Raw genomic sequence first — 23,737 nt, 5'->3', positions numbered from 1 at the left:
AGGGAGAAGCAAGTAACTTGTTAAAATGTTAAGTTTAGCTTTATCTAAAACAATAAGAGAATCAGTAAAAAGAACTTAACTAGCAAGATGGTACAAAAAGAAACAATACTATCAGAAAGAGATAGTTTACTTTATAAAAACATTACTTTCATCAAGTCAAACTTTTAATGTTAGTACAATATCATACTATCAATAATTAGTACAACATTACCTGTCCTCACCAACTTTAAAGGTGGTATCCAAGTCTCCAGTTTCCAAGTTCATCATATTAACATACATTCGGTTCCTTGATAGTGTTACAGCATATTTTGCACTATGGAGGCCAAAGTATGGCATCTTTTGGTTCATTAGACCTTTTAACTTTACCACAAGTTTCCCCTCATTTAGATCATAAACTTTGAGTTCTCGATTACACAGAACTAAAGCACGACTTGAATCAAGCATCTTGATATTCTTAGGCTGTGTTAAACCTTTGATTGTTCTGACAGGAGTGTCTTCATAAATATTCCAGATGATTATTTCTCCAGTCTTGGTGGAAAACGAGATCACACGAGTTTGGTCATTCTTCAACCAATGAAAACCACTAAAAGAACTTTCAATATTTACATCACTTATTTCTTGTATATAATGTTCTTCAGATAGATTTGGTTCATAAAGACAAGGCATCAGAGGAAGGAGACTAGGAACTGGGGGGTAAGAAGCAGTATGAAATAAAGTTCCAACACAAGGAAATTTTGAAGCATCACTTGAAGTCATAAATCGAAATAATCTGCCATAAACTTGGGACAAAAACTGCATTCCATCATACCTAAGAGCATAACTGGAAAGTTGAATGACTTTTTGTAGGAGAAGTACATCAGAATCAGATGGAACTCTAGACTGATAGATAGCAATGTCTTCTAGGACCTGGTAAGGATCAGATGCTTGCAACTTGCTGTGCAACCATTTTGTATTGAAAAAAAAGTTCTCTTTAACCCAGCTGTCTTCTAGATGTTGCAAATAGTGGAAAGGCAACTCATCCAGTTTTCTACGATTTGGATAAGAGTTATAAAAGAGAGGCTGATCTAATAACAAGTTACTCACATTCTCCAAAGGCATTTCCTTACTGGAGTCAACTTCTTCCTGAACCTTTTGAAATATTCCTTGGAAGTAATTAGATAATGCAACACTAATGGAGGTGGTGGTCACACCCATACGATGGTAGTATTCTTCACACAAGCACCTGTATGAATTTTTGCAAGAAATTAAACACTTACTACCCACTATGGATGTATTTAAAAACAAAAATAGTTTTCTTTTAATTTGATACCAAAGTAAAGTAGGAAAATATCTAGGAGTTGAAGCACCCAGGGTATGTAACAAGGGTTCTAACAAAGGTTTTTCACATGTTATAATGTCCAATACTTCAGGATCAGAAAGTCCATGTTTTGCCATTACTAACAATCCAATTATAAAACCTATAGTGGCCCCACTTAAGTACTTTTCCAATTCAGTTACAGAATCCATAAACAGATCTTCAGGCATCCATTTGATTACCAAGTCATCAGTACCTTGACTACTTGTCCACTCTGAACTTTGGCAAGCCAGGAGCTCAGCAGATATGGGCAAGTTACACTTGTCTAAGCACTGTTGAAGGAACTGGTGCTGAATCTCCGTTATCTTTCTATCTTTTCTCTGCAATATCTCTTCCACAAGAGAGATGTTCTCTTCTTGCGAAAATCCAGGAAGAAACATGAAGATTTTTTCTGTCTGTCTCAACATGTTATTCTGAAAAGAACATCATTTTCTATAAATATATTTTAAAGAAATATGCAAAATGTCAGGGAAGGGGAAGAAACTATTCCATAAGCTACATATAAAAAATTTACAAACACTTAAGATTAAAAACATAACGGAGTTCATTTTCACAAGAAGCACAATATTATGAAAAAAAAATATTTCTTCAAGCAAATCTATGCTTATAATTCACTTGTACCTTAAATATTGATATATCAAATCACTTACTTTTAGCTCCTTATATTCTAAAGTTTCATCCTGGACACTAATTATCAACTTCACATGTTTTGGTAATTCAACTGGCAGCCACTTTAGGTCTCTACTGCTAAATGAAGCTACCTGGTCTAACCCATCTATGAAGATTATCAAAGGATGTTGTGAAGTTACTTTGTCCATAATAATCTCTAAAACCTCTTGTGGTTCCCAGGCACTCTGTTCAAATTTGAAGATTGTAGTTTGTTTTTGTTAATTTGAATACATTATACATTTAATTATTTGAAAAATTAAAAATGTTTCAAAATAAAAAGTTAAATTTTTCAAAAGTCTTCAAAATTACCCATCAACCCAAAGAAAAGCACTATATAGAAATAATAGAGCTTGTAATAAAAGTACAAGACATTTAAAACTAATTTTTTTCTTCTATTTTAGAAGTTTGTTTTTGGGTGGGTTGGGGTCACTTGCATCAATATTAAAAGATTTATCCTCATATCATTTGCAGAGAAAAATATTCATAAAATTTCAGAATTTTAAAACACCTATAGAATACTTGTTTGTTAAGTTAACAATTTTCACCACTACAAGGAAATAGTAATATATCAGTATCAAATCTAAGTAGCTGCACTAAATCTTAGACGTAAATTACCAAATAAGCAAGTCAAGAGCTGTTAACTTACCTTACATGCTAAGGATGGATGTTCACAAAAGAGAGCACATCCTTGTTCACATATGCTTCGCAATATTTGCTCAAGAGTTTTTGATTCTGAAGTTGTACCTACAAAACGTATAATAACAGGAGCAACTGGTAACCAGTCTGAGCACAGTTGTGAAGCCTGAGCTATTAAGGCAGTTTTACCACATCCACGGGGTCCATGGATAATGATAGGGTGAGAAGTATCTGAAGTAACATACTCCTGTAATTTTGTCAACAACTCTTGCCGGCCAGTAAACGAAGTGAGAATGGTTTTACAACTTGCTGCCTGCTGTACAAGTTCAGTATACAGTTGATTTTCTATACCTATTGAAGAATGAAAGAGAAATTGTGCAAATTGAAGCTTCCATAGTGTTCTCTAATGAAATTCACATAAAAACAAGAAAATATTGTATCTTTTCATAATTTTGTATGATAAATATTGAAAGTGTTGTATTGAACAAGCGAGTCCAAAAGATAATGTTAAAGAATAAGGGTGCTAAATAAAATTCACATTGTTACGTCAACATGAAATGCAAGTTGTGTCACTAATATTAACCGAGATGAGAGTATGATTAAAGTATGAATCAGTAGTTGAAGGAACAAACATACCTCTGTACGAGTGACGAGACTCTTCCTTCAAGTCTTCATCACATACTCTAAGAATCATTATGCTAAGCTCTGTCTTCACAATTTTGCACAACTCATTCAAGTATTCTTCGTGTTCTGGTACCACATCTGGATTGATGGTACCATCGTGCCATTTAACACGAAATATCAACTTCAGTGATGCTGGAAGAAGTTCATTCAGACGTCGTTTCAGAGAGTTCAGCTTTAAAGCTGCAGTTTCTTTAAGGCTAACACTGTGATGATTTTTGTCATCTTCTTTGGAATCCTCCGTCTTGGAGTGGTGGGTATATCTTCGCTGAACCCATAAACAGTACTTGTTTATAGAGTCAAAAATGGTTGTTCTTAATTCATCTTCCAGAACTATGATAAAATAGCAAAATGAGAAAAAAAAAAATACATTTTGAATTTATTGAAAAATAAGATACTTTAAAACACTAATGTCCAGACATTCAAAGTAGTTTTGTTATGTTTAATGTTAGATTCACACACATACAAAAAATGAAGTTCAATTTCAAGTTAAGAATTATTTTTTTATAATCTTACTGTCCAATTCATACAACAATATCAAACCTGTTGATAAATATTTGGATTTTTCCTTTTCTCCTAAAGTCATGTTTAAGCTTTCTAACATCTCTCTTGTTTCTCTTCTCCATTGATCAATAGCCTCTAATTTAGCATCCAACGATTCTTTAAGTATACCAGGCAAATGTTTGCTGACTAGTCTAAGGATGTAAGATGGTGGATTTGCATTTTCATCAAGAAAATACCATTTTTCAAAGAGTTCTTTCTTCTCCAAAGAGTCCAATTTCCCAACAACTGATCTGAAATCAGTGGCTGTAATTTCTTTTGGTAACAAAGGGCTATCTAGTACATCATCAAGGAAGACCTGTGGAGAGGGAGAAAAGAAATTGAGATGAAAACATTAAATATTTGTATTAAGTATTGGTGTAGACTTTGAAAGGAATAAATTAAGAGAATAAAAGTTTCTACAAATCAAAATATAAAAGTAGAGAATTACAACTGACATGTCTGCTTCAATTAAGGCTGCATTTTATACAACGTATTCAGAATTAAATGACCCATCTCCTAACAAATTAAAGGTTACACACACACACACACACACAGAAGAGTTATTAATAAATAAGACTCAAATTTAAAGCTTAAGATATTCAGGCAAAGTGTACTTGCTAAACAACCCCTCTACCCACTATTAAGAGTTTTTTTCCTCTTAAACGAATACATTTTGGTTTTCAAAGTACAGGTTTGTGTACAGTGATTTATTCCAAGTTTTTGCATTTTTATAGCAAAAATGCTATATACCTTACACTTCATAATATACTACAGTGTAATAGCACACTTAGGAAGTCAATATCAAGTAAAAGTTTCCTTTATTCTCAGAACAATAAAATATGGTACTTTAACAAGTAATCCAAAACATCCAAGGTGCATTCATTCCAAATAATTTAAAATACATTATACCAGTGTAATTAAGTGTCCTCTTCCTTTTATGTCCCTAATGGTATCAAGACAAAGTTCTTTGAAACTGTGATCATCCAGACAATCACCAGTAAAACTCCAGTGCAAGTCGACAACATTGAGTTCATATCCTTTTTCAGCACATTTTAACCTCAAATTGGGATAAACTTTTTCCATAAAGGCAGATCTTTCTACCTGAGCATCTGTGCAAGAGATAGGGAAAAAAGCATTAAGAATTGTGACATACATAAATAATGACACCTCCATTCAAAGTCAGTAACAGTGGTGGTTTAGCTTATATAAAGAAATCCAGAAAAACAATCACACAGTCACACCTCTTTTCCCATATCCAAATCACTTTAAAATTATTTAGGACTTCTTGAAAATTCAAATGTTGCAGATTATAGGGCTTAAGTTTCACTTGCTGATCTGATCACCCTATAACAAGTAATATGGAAGTATTGTTTGCAAGTAAACTAAATGGTAGAAGTAAGAGTTTAGTACAACATAAGGAATTTAAAAATTACAGAACTTACCCCAGAAGTCAGCAATAACATACAGAAAAATCTGTTTAACAGGACATGGAGGAAGAGGTTCTTCAAATCTTCCTAACAACAGAGATTGTACTACTGCTGGAAACTGCTGCAAGTGAGAGAAGGCAATGGTATCATGCCCTGTCCGGGACGTTTCTACTGTTGTCGAGACCTAATGGAATTTTATAATTCCACCTTTTATTAGTTCATACAATATATAGTAAAACTTAAGATAGACTAAAATTTCTTAACTGCCGATAACAGCCGAGCTAATATTTATATACTTCAGGCAAACAGATTAGTATACCATCAACTACCATAATTCAAGATACACATCCATTGAGAACAGCAGGGTCTCAAACTAAAGGCTTATCCATATTACTTTATGCCATGGGATTAAAAAATTAGATAAATATGCCACAACAAATTTAATTAGAATACAGCATTTTGCTTTAAGTCAAAATATCCTTTATGTCCTAAAAAAAAAAAAAAAAATTTTATGCAAGAATTTTATGTACATTAGACCCAATACAAACAAATTCACCTGTACAAGTGTAGATTGCTAAAAGCCTATAGTACAATAAAAAGAGCATTCATTGAACTTACTGCAATTGAAGTTGATGGGGACTTTGGAGTCCCTGTGTCTTGAGAAGACATTTCAAATATTCCAAGTTGAGGTTGACTTTTATCATAACCAGAAGGAAGAGTGGTTGTTTCACTGGTAGCAAACCCAGAATCCTTGCCTCTTGTAGTTGTTGGTGAACTTCTTCCATAAGGCAGACTTTCTACTGAACTTCGATGCTCATTATCGAGTGGTGAACTGGGAAATAGAATTTGTTTTTATTGGATCATTGAAAGTTTGATATGGTAGTAAAGAATGCAAGTCACTCCAACAAAGGTTCTAATGTCCAGAGTACATGGCTCAGTAACACTTACATTAACGAAAATTATAAACTTTGGCAGTAATAAATATACCTCATAAAACAACCTTTTCATATTATATGTATTTAAATTAAAAAGTAACGTTACATTTAGTTTTGTATAAAATCTGAAACATAGCAAATGTATGCTAGCCATTCTTAAGTGATAGACCATCAGAAAGATGGCTAGTTAAACCCCATTCATTCATTATGAACTCTTTGGCTACGTCTGTCAGACAATAGTGGGTGTGACCTTTACACTATAAAGTTCCCACAGCTGAAAAGTCCATAGTGTCAATTTATGGATAGGATTTAAACTTTCGACCTTCATATTTGAAGTCCTATGCCTTAACCACCACGCAATAACATTTTTTGAACCACATGATGTAGGAACAATTGTGAAAATATAATTTTAAGTAGTGCTTCAACTTGTAACAATGGCAGAAGGGCTAAGGAGGTGCACAATAAGGGCTATACTATAGCTGTTATGCTTGCCTCTAACGTCAAAAAGTTATTTTAATTAATGAGATTGGAGTTGGACCCAAGAAACAGTAATTCTATACAAGTGGTGCAAAGGTTTAAACTATTAACCATTTCAAGTTACTGAACGATACACTTCAGTCACCAAATAGAAGTCTGTTATTTTTTCCTTAACTACTCCAAGTTTCATTAAAATAAAATTTACAGTTAGTTGTATTGCGTTTTCCCAAAAATAGACAAAGTGAGCACGTACTTTTGGAAATTTTCTTCGCTAAAACAAAACATATCTGAAATGTGTTCACACGAGTAAACAAACCAGTTTTGTTTTCTACCGTTGAAAGTATTAAGATTTCAGTGTGGACACGGGAAACGGAAGGCTAAAAGATGTAAAAGAATATATTTATCGACGCTTCCGTTAGTAGACGTTCTGGCGTATTGGATAGAAATTTTTCTTACGCCTGAAAGTAAAAAGGTAGTATATTCTAAATAAGTGATCCATATTTTAAGTCTGGAGTCTTTATCACATTAACCTTTGGTTTTATTAAAGGATAATTTTACTATTTGTAACAACTTGAACGTTTTATTTGTTTTAGGAAACTGATGGACTCAAAACCAAAGCTAAATTTAACCTCGTAGTTAGTTGGAAGCAGTAAAGACTTGCTTGGTGTAAACACAACTGCCATTAGTTTTGAGAGTTCTTAATTTTCAGGGCGAGAAGACAGGTTAAATTATTTTATAAAACTAATGTGTTAGATGTTTTTCTTATCGCCGACAAAGTCTACATGAAACTTCCTCTTTTGTGGAAAAACTGGTGAAAATGTGAAGCATTAATTACGGGTAACAATATAGGTTTCCAGAATAATTTTAAGTATCTCAAACTGTAATGAACATTAACAACAAGAATACTACTGTGTGTAATAACTTAGACGTTAGGTCCATATGTAATGAATTGCTTGTGCGTTTAATTTTTCAGGATATCTGCCTCCGATTAAGCGAAAATATCAGCTAAATATCGAAGCACATTGTACTTTTGCATATGACCGTTTCCTAAGTTACATATTTTGGTAATAGAGCCCCGATAAATTATTAAGGACAATGTAGGAAGTGCGAATTATATTGAGAATTAAGTTAGGATAGTGTAAGCATTGAAGTATAGCTATTGGAATATTGCAGTAGGCTTGACGCTATGACTGAGGCGAGCAAACAAGGAATTAAAAAAAAAAAACTGAATAATAATAATAAAAAAAAGGTATGCAAGAACGATTCCAGGTAATAAAAACTAATAAAACACACTTCCAAGCATCGCGTTATCTGTTACAAAAAAGTGCTCGTTAAGAGCTTTTAACAATGATTAAAAGTGTAAAATCTTTCGTGGACAAAAGTTGAACAACTATTAACTCCGATATAGGAAAAGTTACTGGTTGTTGAATTAAAGATTTTAATAGAAATATTTAACTGATATGCGACATAAAAACCAAAATAAACCCCACTTTTTAAAAATTTTAATATCTTATTGCTTCTTGAAAACTAATTAATCTTATACGACAGAAAGAAAGTATTTAATCAGGTACAAGACGTATAAATATTTACTTCACCTGGATCCCGCAACACCCAAGATGTATTTATATTTTTACTACTTAACTCAGACGCTAAATTATCTGTATAGCGGATACAATTTCACCCCAGAAACAAGTCCACTGCATTTAAGGAAATCAGTAATAGACGATAAGAAAATTTAGGCTAAAAAGCTTAGTTCTTAAAGTTGTCGCAAAGTGGCTGGAGGCAGTTTTATTTCAACGGTATATTATTATTCATATATACACCAGCAGCAGTTTTCTTACTGTCTGTGTTGAGTGAAAGAAAGGGGGTGGTGGCATGAAACTTTTCCTGCAGAACTAAGTTAACAACGGAGTAATGCTTATATTCAGGTGAAATGTTAAAATACACAATTTCATAATCATCCATCTTCTCCAGATGGACGAAATGTCCCCTAAAGATTTACCAGGTTACACACCTTCCTTTCGTTTCACTCCTCCTTCCTTTCTTCTTTTGTCCTGTGGAACAACTGTTCCCCATGTTGCTAAGATAACCAGCAAAGGTTTCGCACAAAAACTTAATACCTACAATTTCTTCACCCCTTTTTCAAGTCTGTTTAATCTAGCACGTAATGGCATTCCTCAAACTTCAGCTTCTGTAGTTTAAAACACCTGCAAGAGATTAAAAAAGTTTAGTAAACATTTTTCCACGTATAAAAAAAAACAAAATAGAGGCCAGATCCAAACGAGATAAAACATTAATGACTACAGATGTTCTATTAAAGCCTAAAATCAAACTCCTTGCCAATAGTTTCAATTACCTCTAATTATAGTAATGATGCGATTCTCTCTCTCTCTCACACACACACACACACACACACAAAGATTTCAAAAGTAAAATGTTGATATATAAAAGCCTATTGGATTAATACTTTAAATACAGCTCCACCTTGTAGATTAGAGGTAAACTAAGAGTTTGAACAGTTAATTAGCTCCTATAAAAAAAAAAAAAAAAAGGGGGTTTTCTAGTACAATACAAGTTTCATTTTCAATTGGGTTCATTAAAAATAGACATTTTCCTAATTTTATATCTAGCTTGAGATAATTCTTTGCAATCCATCTTAAGTTGTAGTTTCATGTCGAATTGGAAAGTTGAGTTACATCTGCAACTATATTGTGAGTTAATACTAAGAGTCATAATGGTAAATCACAACATCTCCGTTATTCCCAGTTTGTATAATTATGGTAGTTACCAAGTACAAAAAGTGTGCTTAGTCCACCACTGGTATCGAAATCCGGTTTTTAGCAGTACAAGTCCGAAAACATACCACGAGGCAACTGTGTTGGGAAGAGGATTTGCTACCTCCTTTATGAAGGGTTCACCCTTCGAGAGGGCTTAAAGTTAAAAGGTTTTTGTATTATATTAAAAAAAACAAAAACTTTACTAACATAGAAGATAATTTGGTGCTTTGCGAAACATTCTGCAATAGGTATGAAATAGTTGTATTAATATCACTTGGATAATCACCGTATAACATTGGAGACAGAAACATGCAATGTAATTACTAAATTAGTATGACTAATAAATATTTAAACTTTTATAGAAGGTATGTTGTTCCCCTCTCTCTTTATTACGATATAAACTGTGCGTGTAATTATTCAGGGTTACTTCCATTTATCTCTAATGGGAGAAAACAAACGTCAGAAATGTTTTTTTCAAATATAATCAAAATTTATTAAACAGGCAATGAATATGATATGGGCAAATAACAAGGTCCTTAATAAGGCGCGAGACATCCGATACAGAGTAATAAAAAAAAAGTTGATGGAAAGCCAACGATGTTAAGCGAATCACTGATGAATGTACTTCAAGGAAGCGAAGTCACAACGCTCGAGTGACAAGAATCTGATATCCAACGAGATGTCGGGAAATGAAGCTGATTCATTAATTACAAACAAGAGACGTTGACCGAAAATTTAAGAAAAAAATAGGAGGACCGACAATGTTTAAACAGAAGACATCGGATCTTCTTCACACCGAAGTTTAGATTCGATTTAAGATGTGGCAAGATATTTACAAAAAAATAAAAATAAAAGACGCAAAAAATCACAGGAGCTACAAAAGTTAGGATCGAATGGGAAAAGTACATTAAAAAACATTTTGGCAGTATTCAGAGTTTAACTGATAGCTTTGTGTACCTCTCGTCATTTGTACTGCTTTGGGGGAAGTTTTTACCTATAGGCGATATACACAACCACTTCGAGAACATTGCCTAATGTTCAAAGATAATGGCTTTCATAAAGTTTAATTTTCAAAGTAAAAATTGTGTTCAGAGATAATTTTTATAATTCTGACAATTATATTTTGCACAATTAGTTTAAATTTGAGAGGGTGGGGGGAAAGAATGTAGTATGAAAGTTTGAGTTTCCTCAAGTCATTTAAGGGAAGGCTTTCAGGAGATTAAAGTTCGGTGAAATTCTCAAGTCTCTCGGTAGGCCTGAGCATGTCAAAAATAAATGGGTTAAAGTTCATACATTCAATATATAAAACTTATAGAAAAAAAATGATGATTTTATGTATTGGTAATAAAAGAAAGATTGTAGGAACAAATGCCTGAGGTTCAAAGAGGCCTAGTGATTTGGATATTACTTATTGTACCTGATCTTGTATCTAATTGTTCATGGAGAACTTAGACGGTCTTTTATAACTTATCGCTACATAAAAGTTGAATTTGTTAGGTTTTCAAGAAGTCAAAAGTTAAGTAATGCATTTCAAATCTTAGAAATGCAAACAAAATACAAGCTCTCTCTCCTTATCACTGACAAGTCAGGAGACAACGATTGAGAATATTTGAACCTTAAAACAAACTGGGTTGTTCGATGCTGTTAGTAGACAAGTTAGTTTCGATTTACACGAGATACCTAATCAGCCCTTTTCTAACTCATACTACATTAATAGTGAGCACATGGTGTTGTTCAGATACAAAGAAATACATTTTCAAACTGCTGTTTTAATACGAAAAAAACATTGGACTTATATAGACAACTAGATGGAAACAAGGTCACCAGAATTTGGCAAAGCAATTTATTAACGGTTTAGTGTAGAATCGACTTGCTTTAAAACCTTACGTATAATGGGAACCTTATTCTCTCCACACGTGACTTAGGGTCGCGATCTTGACCCCAGTATAAACCAGTAACGGACGGAGCTTCGCTACTGTTTGTCCTAGGCCGGCGAAACGCCACATCTCCTAGATAGATATACAGTAAAAACTACGATAGTTTTCTTTTGCGAAGAAAAAGGTGACACGCACTTCAGATATTCACGAAATTATGTCAGTAAACTAACCAACTAAAACAAGTTAAACTTTAAAAAAGGCATTGTACTTTATAAAGAGTACATTAGTTGTTTTTAAGACTACAACTTATAAGTAACAGAAGTTTATGATAATTACAAGTTGCAATCACTCTGATAACCTAAAGATAACTTAAGCTGATCGAAATGTTTTTCCGTATTTTAAAATAAAGTTAACACTAATAACAGCTGTCTTTAGAATAGAACTTTCCAGAAGCAATACAAAAAAAAAAAAAATAAACAAATGAGAAAGCTGTGTTGGAACAAGTATAAACCAAGAGTTACTGAAAATTTAAAAAACACGTTATAGTTATCATTCAATATTCTTAATAAGGTTACTTAACATGCAAAGTTTAATCACAATCCTCTTTCAGATTGAATATTTATTATTATTAGATATTGTTTTAGATGCATACAAGCTTAATATTAACTTTTATTAAATAATCAATTTTAACGAAGTGATCCAAAACTTACTCTTGGCCTATGTCGTTTAAAGTATTGTACAACTAAGAGCACTAAATATCCTACCTCGCCATTTAATCAAATACCTATTTGACTATAATACTTTATCGGTTGAAGAAAAGCAGCAGACGACAAACAGTGTTTAAAAACTTTTTCCACTCCTAAACTTGGTGTTGCAAGATTTATTGCTAGAGAACGAAATAAGCCTTACAAAGATAACGATGACTATTAGAGTATTTTACTTGCCTACCGCCACAACATTACACCTTGTTTGGGCTTCGAGTTCTGCAGGATTCATATGTACGCATGCGCAACAATATCCACGATAGGCCCATCGATCGTACCGCTGACAGCACCATCGCGTCCTTCCCTACCTATAATTTTTGTCACTGACGGAAACAAACAGGGGTGGGAGAGTACGCACGTGAAAATGATAATAGGTATCCAATACTAATTTAGAAAAAACTTAATACGAGCAATTTTTTTTCGTAAAGTTAGTAAATTTAATACAGTTACCGTCGTTGCATATTAGAAGTGCAAAAGAAAAGTTATATTTGAAGAAATACTTACACCATCACCCCTAATGTCTACAAAAGTTGCAGCTTTGACAATATTCCTTTTATCTTAAGCTGAATATTGACAAACCAGTTTATCAAACAATCTTAACTACAGTATTATACCAAGATATATATTAATGACAGTTACCTAGAAAAAACAAAACTTTTCATATTAACCTTCGATAATGTGAAAAAAAAAAAAGATTACTAGATAACGAATACACGAGTGATTATGTTCATATAGGATAGACAGGCGAATCTTAATCCACGTCAACAAATACTTCGAAGTTAACAGCGAGTTAAGTCCAATCAAGTGATAGGTGAATTGGTTGTACGACGAATCTACCTAACAATCTGATGGGTATAGTTAGTTTTTAAACACGCTGTTATTATGATATAGGGCAACTTTACCTTGACCGAGATGTTTTAAGACACCAATAGAACTTTGTAAGAAACAAGACAAGAACATCAATATTAATAGAAAGTTCATGTCAAACAAATTTCAAAAGCAAATAAGCTTGTATAACTAATAGAATCTTTATAACTACTCTTCCCCGTCCTCTCATAGGAGTCAGGGGGAAATTTTCCAGACGGGACTAAGTAATAAATTTAGAGTATGGGTTTCTCCCAGACAAAAAAAAAAAAAAGTTAGAATTGCCCAAATCACCATATCCATTGTTCTAAATATTACCCGTGTGAAAGCAGACATCTTGTCAGAAATGCCATAAGTGTTGTAAGTAGGGGAGACAACCGCCTCAGCCTCGTATGCAGCTAAATCTTTTGCCGGTCACGGTTTGTTATAAACACTCGTGGGGCACGTGTGCTTTGTAGTTTTAACACTGGAGTTGCATTTTTTTTAGGTTATAAATAGTTAGACATTTAGATTTTCTGGGTAATTTTTTTTAATGTAACACGACGAGAATAGAACTCGTTAATATGAACGTTAAATTAAAAACACCCACATACAGCCCATTTGTTACATTGACTCAATTAATGACATTTTATTAATAATCACAGTACAATACCAGAGGCTTAACAGAGGCACTAGAAAAAGATATGAAACTTGTGTCAGATTAAATCAAATTTAAAAGACTAACCACATACTTTAATACAACCTTGATATTTCAAAAATTAAGATCTTCAGTTTGAAACTAAAATGCACAAACTATTTAAAAAATCAATAAATGAATTTTAAGACAAAACGTTTAAATCTACTGCTTTAAAAAGGAAGTTTATTTAACAAGCTGGAAACTGCTTTGTAACACAAGAGAACCGAATTCAGGTTTACGCAAGTCTTGAATTGAAAAATAAAAAAGATACAGAAATTCATAGAACATTTTTAAAGCTACCTTTTAAAACATTTATACAACTAATTACAACTTATTCAGCTAATGTTTGATTATTGTTTAGCGAAAGGCTACTCAGTAGACAAGTTACAACCATAGATATGGAAACAGGTTTGTAATGTTAAGACCTCACTTCGTCGAACCACGGGAGAGGAGATTCGTTTCTCCTAAATCTGAAGTAGCGAGAAGAATTTGGCTAAATTACAACCAAGATAAAAATGGTGCATCTTTGCAGAACTAGTGAAGTATGACCTTGAATATAACAAACATGTAAACTGGGATTCCGATCGCTAGCGTTTGTTGTATGCCAGCCGGCATATAGGTTTGGACTGAGCTAAGCGTGTCATTCGTATACTATCTCCCTTTAATTATCTATTCACTTACTGATTTCAGGAAGTAGCCCTTAAAAGTATAACAGGCCTAATACTAGTGTTTTGAAACGTACCGTTTAAGAATCTTTTAAAAAAGATAAACTAAGTTAACGTTATGTATTGCAGCAAATGAATTTTTTTCTAAATAGATTTTTAAAACACCAAAATTAGTTCAATTTTGATCGAATAAAGACATTTAAACTTATAAAATACTTAGGTGGTTGGTTAATGAGAGTCATGTTTTAGTAAACTTTAAATCCTTTGAAAAAGGGAAAAAGTAATTTTAGATTTGTTATGGGAGCGTAGTTAATTCTAAGAAAATTAAAAACTTAAATACAATCATTCCACATTTTAAATCAAGATCTGGGTTATTAGAATTACGATGGACGATTAATACGAAAATATTGGTTTCTTGTAAGTTACTGTGATGCGAGAATAAACATGGAAAAGTTAAACGTTTACGAAGTATTTCAACCTGTAGGTGGAAGCGTGGATAAATGAGCTTTTAAAAATTTAGTCAGTTAAACAAGCTTCATTTTTACTTAAAAATGTTTTGATTATTTTAATAATCGTAATAAATAGAATACTTATTCATGTTTTCCGACAAAACTTGGCCTCAATTGTTCTTAGAAGTTCGCTTATCACTGCTGTGTATTACATCTCTAGAAGTAGAAAGATAAATGTAAAAAAAAAAAAAAAACCAAAAAACTTTACAATATTAAAGATTAAACGCGTTTCGAACAATATTTTACGTACGCCTGTAAAAGAGCTTTCTCCACACTAAAGGTTTGATATGCAGTGAAGAGGATTGTAGATGTTTTTGTTGAGTTTTTCCCGCTCATCCGCCAATTATCACGCAACACGTTTTCGAGTGTCAGTAGTTTACGTTTCTTGAGATTGTGTTGGGTTAAGCACGACCCAGTTAAACACGAGTTTAAAATCAATCATTTGAAGTTTTTCTCCTAACGGAGGATTGTTTTGCCCGAACTTCCCCCATCCCACCATTCCAGATATGAAACGAGAGTTTAACTAGTGAGAACTCCGGGACCCAACTAGATTTGTTTTGTCAAACACCTTTGACGTCATAATGACGCAAGCATTCTAAAACTCACGTGGTTGCGAACAACTGCACCACGCGGTGCTGCACACACACACACCGTCACAAGTAGCGGGAATTCCCGTTCAACCACAAGGTAAGGGTTTAGGGGTCTTAAAAGGAACACCGATATTAACAAGATGAAAAGTTTATGGCAAGAGTTTGAAGAACTTCAGTTCTGTGTATCACACAGTACGGCAATAAAAAGGTACTAACGTCAAATCCCAAGTTTGTACTACTGTGACAACGTTCCGAATCTATTAATTTTCAGTAAAATACTGTAATAGGCATTTGTATAACTCTTGTTGGGATGGGGAGATAAAATAGGGTGCACTTGGAACGAGATTTCAAACGTGTTATCTAATTTCTCTAGTTATTAATTTCACGTACTTCAGTGTAATAGCGTACTAGTATACAGGCGTTACAAATACGAAATAACTTCATAACGTTTTGCAGTCCATTCTACTTGTTTCTCCCCTTTATTTCATAATAATAATAATAATAATGAAGGTTTGATTACTGAAACAAAACAGCTTTCACCGAATAAAAGATTGTGTGTGTGTGGGGGGAGGAAGGTCAGATATAGACAACTTTCCTGTTAAATGGATTCACCTCTTAAAAGACTTGCGTTAAACTGTTCATTGACACACACACACACACACACACACACACACACACACACACACTACTGTCGAATTTGTTTACCCAACTATACTTCAATTTTGGATTGATTGGGGGTGGGGGAATGTCTAATATGATTTAAGTTTAACTTTAATAAAACATGTTCTTTAAACATAATTCGCGATTGTTAGTTTGTTATTTAGTTTTGCTAGTTGTGTCGTTTTTAACGAAGTACTAGATACGAGAGAAGTTAAAAAGTAAGCTTAACGTTAGTTTGTGAAGTATGAAACTCAGAGTAAGTTCTTAAATGGAGTGGAATTTATATCAGTAAAACTTTATAATAGTTCAGCAATTTACCCTAACAGCCATACAAGTTAAACATTTGAAGTGTTAATTATATTGTACAGTTTTTAATATTTTAAATTTAAGAGTTGAATTATTGTTAGATGGGTTATGACATCCCATAATGTGAAGTGCCTAGTGAGTTATAACAGTAGCTCTAATCACACTCAAGGTTTATAGAAGAAATAAAGTAAAGTAGTTAGAGAGTCTATCGTGAGTGTTATCGGCGAATTAGTTTCAAGAGTTAATTGCTGTAGATAAATAGAAACTTCAAGTTAACAGCCATTCAACTTTGAGAGTTCGATACTCAGGAAACGTTTCACTTAAGACACACCTTTGAACCCAGTATTACACTTAAAGCGTAAAAGCAGATAAACAAAACAAGTTAATCGGTCTCGAAATTGCACAATATTTGAGAAACTTTATTCACTGCAAGTTTTGTCATTGAAAAAAAAAAAAATCCTCCAAGTGAAATATTTCATCCACATTTAAAAAAACCTGCGTTCGTTTGATAATTTCTATACCGTTTCAGTAAATAACCGTATATTTTATCTTTAGTTAGAAAAAATAAGTATTAATTTGTATACCACAGATGAAGTATTAAAAAAAAATCGCCCTCTCGATAATTATGTTTGTTTTTTATGTCACAAATGTACACTAGGGTTATCCGAGGTAGGTGTCCCGAGCTTAGCAGTGAAAGACAAGACGGAAAGCAGCTAGTCATCACCACTACCCACCGCTAATTCTTGGGCTATTTTACCAACGAAGTGGGATTAATCATCACATAACACTCCTACGGCTGAAAGGGTGAGCAAGTTTGATGGAACGGGGGATTCAAACCCGTGACTCCTTTTAATCGCTGTAGCCAGTTAATAAAGCATTGTTTTTTCTTAGTTTGTCAAATTATTTTGTAGTTAGCTTTAAAGTAAAAAGTAATTCATATTTGAGAGACAAGGTACTTAAGTCCTTTCAGGAACAACTTTTATATAAATATTTACGTAGCGAGAAAAGAAAAGCATGTTAGCGGATTTTGCCACCTGTGTCGTTTTTATAAATGCTTTCACTTTGTAGAGTTATGTGATGTTGGCTCCATCAAAACATTTCAGCTAGAGAGAAGATACGAGGTACGACGCAAGATGAGTAAATAAATCGTTCAATACTCATTTGTTCCTCTTGTTCCTTTCATAGAAAGACTTAGTTTTTAAATTTGTTGCAGGCTAGCATTCTTCAGTATTCAAGAACATTATCATCTTAAACCAATGGCAATGCTAGATTTGTTTTTGAATTTCGCGCAAAGCTACACGAGGGTTATCTGCGCTAGCCGTCCCTAATTTAGCAGTGTAAGACTAGAGAGAAGGCAGCTAGTCATCACCATTCTTTTACCAACGAATAATGGGATTGACCGTCACATAACACCCCCCCCCCATGGCTGAAAGGGCGAGCATGTTTGGTGTGATGGGTATTCGAACCTGCGACCATCGGATTACAAGTCGAGCGTTCTAACAACCTGGCCGTGTTGGGCCTCTTGTGGGAAAAATGCAATAAGAAACTTTTTATTATTGAAATATGCAACAGTGCAATTTCGATTATTTTCAATTGATTAAGATAAGCTGGATAGTGCCATAGGAAAATTACGTTAACTTTATTTTTCGTAAATATTTAGAATTATACTTTTTTAATCCGTTTACGTTACAGGTTACGTTCAACAGAGACCCTCAGAAATACTGTAATCGAAGAAAAACTAATTTCAGGTATTAGTGTCAAGTATCAGTGTCAAGAGCTAGAGGCGCAAGTAACCCTCCTTATATGGAATAATTTTGTTTAAATCCATGGAACTTGTTTATAAACAAGGCGTTAAGCAACCATAAAGTAACGTCACTATACGACAACTAGTAGATAAATGTTGTATAATTCAAATGTTAGAGGGCGCATGACGTTAAGATTGAGAAAATCAAAAGAGCAGTCTCAAAAACAAGGTGGACCGTTTATAACTACAAGTAAATCACACACACACACACACACACAAATCGGTATGTGAATTAAAGTTAATTAAACAAGATATTACCAGTATAAAATCAATCAGTTATCAATTAAACGTTTACTGAAAACGTTATGTACTAGGCCTACAGTAATTTCAGAGTTTGTTGAAAAGCCTACGAAATTCGGCCTGTAACTGAAATTTTACATTAACGTGACAGAACGCCTTACGATATGTATATAGGAAGCCAAGAAAATGACGTAATGAAGTCGTTTGTCAACAAGATGTTAATTTCCAGTCAAGTTGAATTTAGTACTACAGTCGGATCTCTCAACTAGAGATAACCTCCTGAAGAGAAGGGGTCAAAATCTCAGAACATGCTTTAAATAAGCACTAGAGTACCTAGTAACGGCGCTACGAGACCGATAGGTTAATTATGTTAAGTATTCTCTTCCTAAACGTCAGAATTAAATGGCGTAAATAAATTTGCACTAGTGCTAACGTTTGCTGTATTAAAGTCGGCCCTCAGAGCCCTGGTATTAGGTTATTACACACTTGACGATCTGAAACTATTAGGGATCCCCCTGAATAATCCATAGGGATGATAAAATTTAAAAGAAAAATACTTCTTGGTGAATTGCTGGAATTTCGAAAATACTTAGAATTTGTATGTCTCAGTAAAATATATATATATATATAATCCAGAACCCAAAAGCTTTTAAATCCTGTTGCCTACATTCGCTTAGTCAAATGAGCATCTATCTCTACCTGCTGGAGATAGCAGACTGTTTGGTTTAAAAATTACTCATCTAGTTTTCATAAGATTTAACACCTAATTATTTTAAAAGCGATAGTTAAGTTTCATTACGCAACTACAAGTCGCACGTTGCGCGTGTAGTTTAATCATTCTACTAGGCTTTTGTAATGTTGATGTCATCTTGTATCAAGCTACGTTTTTCTCAATGCTTAATATTGTTACTAGAGGTCTAGACATTTTTTTTTTTTTTTTTATCGAGCAGATAGAGAACTTAAGTAACTGAAAGTAAAAAAAAAGTTAGACTGCGTAGTTGTCTGTTCAGCCGTAATGGGCGACATATAAATCCAGTTTTACAGTTTCTATTCAAATAGGAATAGAGACTAATAATTCGCCTTGTCAGTTGGGATCTAAAAAGCAAATTATTGAACCCAGTGTGTGCGTGTGTGGACTTTTGACGACGACCAAGAAATATTAAAAGTTCTGGATACACTCTGGTAACTTGAATGAATCTATCACTGACGACATTGCGATAAAAAAAAAAAGGAAAATAATTCGTTTTGTCAATTGTATTCTAAAGTAAGTAGTGCAGCGCAGTGTAGATTTGATAAAAATTAAGGTGCTGGATACATGTGCAATAACAAATACAAAAATTTGTTTTACGCAAGTTTGAGTTTACTATATTATTTTGTAAACTTCGTTGTGTGGTATCAGTTTCTTGAAGTTATTGCCGACCGATCAGACACCTGCTGAAAGTAATCCTGTCGAATATACAAATCCCAACACCTACCGAATTTTAAGTTGCCTTGTACTCCTCTAATGCAACACAACTGAAAGATAAAAAGGAGAAGAAAATTAAAAGTTGTCTCGTTAAACGAGTGATATTTAAACGAACGATACTCCTCGAGGAGGAGGACTCCTGCACAACTTCACTTTGAAAATGGAAGACAGATTCTTGACATCATCATTGTTCTAGTTTAGGAGAGTTATAGTAATTAACATAATTAAAACGAGAGTAATTAGAAGGGGAACTGGTCATTTATTAATAAAATGTCCTAACAGCTTATAAGCGAAAAAAAAAGCATTGTTAATTGATTAATGCTTTTGTTATTGATGGTCAAGAGTTTGTTACAAAGTTATTTGGATTATAAACAATATTTAGTGCATTCTTTATCACTTGCAAGGTTAATATTAAAATATCTTAATACAATAAATGGTCGTTTCTCACTTAGCAAGATTAAAAAAAAAAAAAAAAAACTTACTACATGTCTTTAGAATTATACTCAAGGGGTCCCTTACAGAGCCTAAATGAGAGTAATTTCTCAGTGCTACAAATGCATTATGACCATTCAAAGTAATGAACATTTAGTCTTACACAATACAATACTTTTTTGTTTTGCCAGTTAATATTGAATAGTAAACCTTGAATATTAAACAATAAAAACCCACTATCCTTAAGAGGAGTTCCTACTAATTATAAAGTAAAATTCCATTAATGTTACCCTCCTTCTCAAACATCTTGCATTTATTAGGTATACTGAGGAGTAAAGTCGGTTTTGTTACCCTAAATTCGAAAGTTTCCAATTATGTACTTTCGCTTGTTCTGAAGAGATTTTGATTTACAAAGCAACAGAATCAATCGTTTTCATACATTGTGTTTATTTATCTGTAATTATAAAGACTGGCCACATTTCTAACAAGAGACCCACGTTGGACACCGCATATTCTAGGAGTCTCAAGTGTAATAAGGGAACCCAAACCTTTGGTGTGCATGTGAGGGTTATAAAAGATACTTCAATGTCTACAAATATCAGCCGTTTCTGATTACTCGAATTACGTTCGTTCACAGGGGCCAATTGGAGCTGGATAATGAACTCTTGAGGCTTGATTTTGAATGGTAAGTAGTAAGTACAACAAATAGTTTGACTGGAAATGAAACAAATCTCCATACCATTTTTTTTACCCCATTTAAATTACGGTAAATCTCTTAACGGTTTGACTTTAAGCTTCTAAATAAGATAAAGATCCCCCACTCAAAGTCACTAATTAAAATTCTTTTAAAATATTCCCCCACCCCACATATAACAGCAAGTAGAAAGATTACAAAAAACCTTCCGTAGCCATAGCACGGATGTGCTAAGGTTTTCAAAAGATAATTTTATTTCCATATTGATTTGAGAGTATACAGGTATGCATTTTAATTTCGAGGCTACAATTGAAAAGTTTCCAAATGTTAAATATACCGAGACCCCCCCCATTCCTCATACATGATACCCTAGAGACAGTCCATTTCATTTAGATGGTACTAAAGAGCATTAATGAGTGTATTACTTATTAATATGAGGTATTATAGGACGGGAGGGGAGGTCTGGTGGCTTATTTTTACCTCCTAAAAACATTCAACTAGAAAACGTCGAAGACATCTGGTGTACGTACAGTGATTTAAGAAAAAAAATCAATTCTTCAGTTTAACGGTAATCTCCAAGTCATACGAACGAATTTAAAACATCTGGAAGTATCGGAAACGTTTAAAAAAGCTTTGAAAAAACTTTTGCGTGCGCCAACTTAGGTCCGAGCAGTAGCCAGACTAACAATTTGACGGACTGTGTTTAAGAACTTTAACTTGTACTTTAGAAGTTATTTGTAGGTAAATAGATGCTTATAATAAATATGCATGAATCAGTACAACAATAAGTTACATGTGCAAGTGTGTCTACTTGTACTTGCTTATAGGTTTGGTCAGTAGAAGCTAACTGTCATGGTGTACAAGTTTTGCGAACCATGAAAAAATACTTACAAATGATTAATATTTAATAAACTGTAATAAAGTTAGCACAAATTCCAATACGACAGCACCTAGTTTTCAACACTTACCTCTCCCCAGATTTCCCAAACACTGTCGTACTCAAACACGTTCTCCATTCAAGAGCTCCAACTCTTGTTTTTCAAATACCAGATAGTCGTTTTTTAAAGAGCAAGAATTAAAAAAAATTAAGGAGTTACTTTATCGCCTTTCGACTACCAAAATAATAGATGGGAAACTGGTATTTACAAGTCCACTGCGTACGGATGTAGAGAGAACGAAAGAAGCCCACAAAGAGAACAAAAATCTACAAGTTTAACGTTAACCAAGTGACAATTCTTACGAACTAAAAAAACAACAAAAACTTGCTTTCTGAGCAAGTATGCGTTAAACTTTAACGAGACATTTTCTTACTGTAAGATTATAGCAATCAGTGAAAATTGTGACTTATGCTAAAACAAGTTAAAATAGGATTGTCTATGTAGTTTTACATTTTAAAAGCAAATACACTTACACTTTTAAGTTACAGCAAGTGTTTCGGCAATTGTTTTTTTAAAAGCTCCGAATATGTTTGTTAGGTACTTTTCTAAAATTTTATTAAGGTTTTAAAGATTCTGTTAACGAGTATAAAAGATAAATCACCAATTAAAACTTCACACGGCGAAGTGAGGGCTCAGTATAAACACGAACTGATATTGGGAAGTTTTCAAGAACTTGTCCGAGTGGCCAGAGATTAGGTCGTGCGTGGACAGACAACAATAAAAGTCGAGTGACGATTAGTGATGAATTTAAGGTTGTGGGGAACTTGCATCCCATGCAATTTTCCCATAGAATAAGACTATCAATACCCCATTATGACCATTGACTCTGGGGTTGAGCTCACTCTAATCCCGTCCTAAATACATTATTGAGGAAGATCACGACTGTTTCAGCGAATTCATATACGGAGTCTACCACTACAATAACTCAATAATTTTAAGACAATAACTCATTCCTTATAACCAAATTTAGTCATTAGTGGTCGAGTTCAGGAGATTTAAAGAATAACACAAAAACAAAGATACTCGAATCCTACCTTAATTTGTTTTTTTAACGGTAGCGTAAGACGAAACTTGTGCAGAAGTGACTTACCCCTCTCGCACGTTGCAGTTTCATAGTTATAAATTATTTGTTGTTCGAGCTGTTAAGATTACCATAATAAAACACCACAAGTAGTCAGATTATTACGATACTTCTAAATCCTATAATTTCTAGCGAAGATAATAAGAGTGTTCGATCACAAATGTTAAAACTTAAACACGTGTCAAACGTAGCATTGCCTCAAACACACGCGTGTATCACAACAGTTTTTACAAACCTCTCACCTGTTTCTTAATATCGTAAACCTCTTCTACTCGAAAATAAGTTCTCTCTCCACCTTTCCTATCACGAAACTAACCAGGATAGCACATTGCTTCGGTCTTGGATATCTGGCAACTAATATAAGCCAAAGAAAAATATGTATGACGTCACCAAAGCTGCCCTATTTCTTCTCTTATATTTCCATTAGGCTTGCCCTTTGCCTTAACGTAGAGTACAAAAGTAATGACGTCAAACTAAACCGTCAATCCTGTTGTAGCATGGCACGTGCCTCAATAGTAAAACAATGCGCACTGAACTGCGCGTGAAGTTTTTGGATCGAATGACTGAAAAATAAAACAAAAAAAGCAACTTGAAGATATCATTTTACAAACTTTTTCAGGAGGAGTAGTTCCCCATACCCCATCAAATGAGAGTGGTATAAATTTATCTCCCC

The 23,737-nt window shown here is 33.6% G+C and overlaps 1 protein-coding gene across 2 annotated transcripts in view; it reads right to left on the bottom strand.

Annotated features, from left to right (window-relative positions):
* The window catches only part of LOC143240075 (NACHT domain- and WD repeat-containing protein 1-like), a 29,506-nt gene extending 6,055 nt beyond the window's left edge, over positions 1–23,451 (bottom strand). The window contains exons 1-10 of one of the 2 annotated variants that reach the window (XM_076481922.1): positions 23,307–23,451; positions 8,737–8,929; positions 5,929–6,142; positions 5,326–5,494; positions 4,793–4,992; positions 3,884–4,199; positions 3,296–3,673; positions 2,670–3,010; positions 2,005–2,208; positions 212–1,767 (exon numbers count right to left, since the gene is read on the bottom strand). In XM_076481922.1, coding sequence (XP_076338037.1) covers positions 212–1,767; positions 2,005–2,208; positions 2,670–3,010; positions 3,296–3,673; positions 3,884–4,199; positions 4,793–4,992; positions 5,326–5,494; positions 5,929–6,142; positions 8,737–8,798 — 3,440 coding nt within the window. In that variant the 5' untranslated portion in view covers positions 8,799–8,929; positions 23,307–23,451. Of the gene's footprint in view, positions 1–211; positions 1,768–2,004; positions 2,209–2,669; positions 3,011–3,295; positions 3,674–3,883; positions 4,200–4,792; positions 4,993–5,325; positions 5,495–5,928; positions 6,143–8,736; positions 8,930–11,386; positions 11,511–23,306 lie in introns of those variants that run through there. The other variant, XM_076481923.1, reaches the window with a different exon arrangement.
* Positions 23,452–23,737: the final 286 nt, after the last annotated feature.

This window comes from Tachypleus tridentatus, chromosome 13 (genome assembly GCF_004210375.1).
Source record: "Tachypleus tridentatus isolate NWPU-2018 chromosome 13, ASM421037v1, whole genome shotgun sequence".
Lineage (NCBI taxonomy): Eukaryota > Metazoa > Arthropoda > Merostomata > Xiphosura > Limulidae > Tachypleus > Tachypleus tridentatus.
The sequence above is the reverse complement of the archived record's forward strand: the minus strand, read 5'-3'. Positions and strand labels throughout refer to the sequence as shown.